Below are 2275 nucleotides of genomic sequence, written 5' to 3' on the forward strand. Positions count from 1 at the left end.
TTTATTATTATTATCCTCATTATTCAGAAGTTTTGAAGTAAAATTGATATGATTTGAAATGTTCAAATTTTAGCTGTATCATTTTGACAAGTGGATACAACCATGTTACGTACATCCCTAACATAAGATAAAGTATTTCCATCTCCTCAGAAATTGCCTCATGTCTCTCCCTTCATTCTCCCATCTTTATGTACATCAAAGATAAGCACTGTTCTGATTTGTTGACATTACATTGGTTGAACTTATTCTAAAACTGTATATAAATGGAATAATACAATATACACTATTTTGTATTCTGATCATTTTCATGCATAATTAAGTATCACTAAGTTGAATGTACCCAGAAACATAAACCTGCCCAGGACCCTATCTACCCATTCCCAAAAGGAAATCCCACTGAATTAATTAAGCATTCACGCATTTAGGTGGGAGGAGAGAGGAGAGGATTGGGTAAATTCACATCTAATAGGTACAATTGCCACTATCTGGGGCATGGGCACATTTATAACTTTGACTCAAATGGTACAAATAAATTTATTTAACCAAAATGTTTGCACCCCTGTAATATTCTGAAATAAAAAAAAATTGGCAAAAAAAAGTGTATTCAAGCATTCAATAGACAAAAGCTGTTCTTACCCAGGTCCCACTCCTTCTATAATTTTATTTCAAAGTAATGACATTCTCTATTCTCAGAGGAATGTGTGAAACTGTTTTCTTTTCTTCATCTCCTAAATCGAAAAGCTTATTAACAAGCAATAGTAAACTATGGAATTTTTCACATTTGTAAAGCTAATATCCAGGTAATAAAGTCTGATCCAAGTTCTGGGTTCTTGGGGTATCAACTGCCTCTGTTAGACCTCACTCCTCTTTCTGGATAATATACGGACAATGCTATTGCGAATTTCCTTGGTTTTGATGCTATAGACAATGGGGTTGACCACAGGTGGGAAGAAGAGGTAAACATCGGCCATGGCAGTCTGGAGGAGAGGAGGTAAATGCCATCCAAAGCGGTGCATCAAGGAAAGGCTTATCATGGGCACATAGTACATAAGCACAGCACATATGTGTGACACACACGTGTTTAGTGCCCGCCACCACCCTCCAGAAGCTATTCCCAGTACTGTGTGAAGAATCAGTATGTAGGAAACCACAATGAACAATGAGTCCAGCCCAAATGTGGAGGTTATGACAAATAGGCCCATGATGCTATTGGGGCGTGTATCTCCATAGGGCAATTTGATCAGATCTGAGTGGAGACAATAAGAGTGTGTGAGGGTGTTGTGCCCACAGAAAGGCAAATGCTTCAGGAGAAACAACAGTGGAAGCATGAGCATCACGCTTCGTAGGGCAATGGCGACACGCATCCCAGTGATGCGGGGAATTGTCAGGATGGTTGTGTAGCGCAGTGGGCTGTAGATGGCCACAAAGCGGTCCACAGACATTGCCAGAAGGACATCTGACTCCATGAGGGTAAAAGAGTGCATAAAAAACATCTGTAGCAGACAGCCTCCAAAACTGATATCAGTAATGCCAAAGAGAAAGATGCTTAGCACGGTGGGCATAGTGGAAGCAGAGACACCAAGCTCAACAAAGGCCAGCATGGCCAGGAAGTAGTACATGGGTTGGTGCAAGGCCCGGTCAATCCGGATGACGTGAAGAATGATGCCATTTCCCAGGAAGATGATGGTGTACATCAGGCAGAACGGGATGGATATCCATATGTGTTCTGCCTCCAGCCCTGAGATGCCGACAAAAGTGAATGTTGCAGGTGTAAACTCTATGGACTCATTGAAAATGTCACGGAGAGACTTCATCTGAAGATATTGGTAAGTACATGGAGATTGAAATATATATATTTCTAGTCAGTTATTGTACACCAAATTCTGAGATCCTAACAGTCATATTTAAGACATTTCCTCGAAAAAAAGGATAAACATTTCTGAAACAAAGGCACATGTAAGCCACAGTGTATGGAAGAGAAACCTAATTAGACATGAAGAAGAGTATTCCAATATGAGCTACATGCCAAACATAGAAGGTATTAATAGAAATCTCAAGTTGAGTCATTTATGGCAGTGAAGGACAGTGATAATAAGCAAAGAGATGACACAGCCACGTGCAAATTAGAACTGAAGGAGCTGATAACTTGTATGTAAAGGGAGTGAATGAGTAGCAAAAGTAATATAACACTAGTAAAGAGCATTTGTGATTCTAAAATTTAATAGACTTACGATCTTGAGGGGGAACTTAAGTTACCTGAGATCCAGATATTTGA

At 39.6% G+C, this 2275-nt stretch overlaps 1 protein-coding gene across 1 annotated transcript; it reads right to left on the minus strand.

Moving 5' to 3' along the window:
• Positions 1-851: 851 nt before the first annotated feature.
• LOC123642041 (olfactory receptor 51I2-like) lies at positions 852-1814 on the minus strand. Its single transcript, XM_045556969.1, has one exon. The coding sequence runs from the start codon at positions 1812-1814 to the stop codon at positions 852-854; it is 963 nt and encodes a 320-aa protein (XP_045412925.1).
• Positions 1815-2275: the final 461 nt, after the last annotated feature.

Source organism: Lemur catta, chromosome 7 (genome assembly GCF_020740605.2).
Source record: "Lemur catta isolate mLemCat1 chromosome 7, mLemCat1.pri, whole genome shotgun sequence".
Taxonomy (NCBI): Eukaryota; Metazoa; Chordata; class Mammalia; order Primates; family Lemuridae; genus Lemur; species Lemur catta.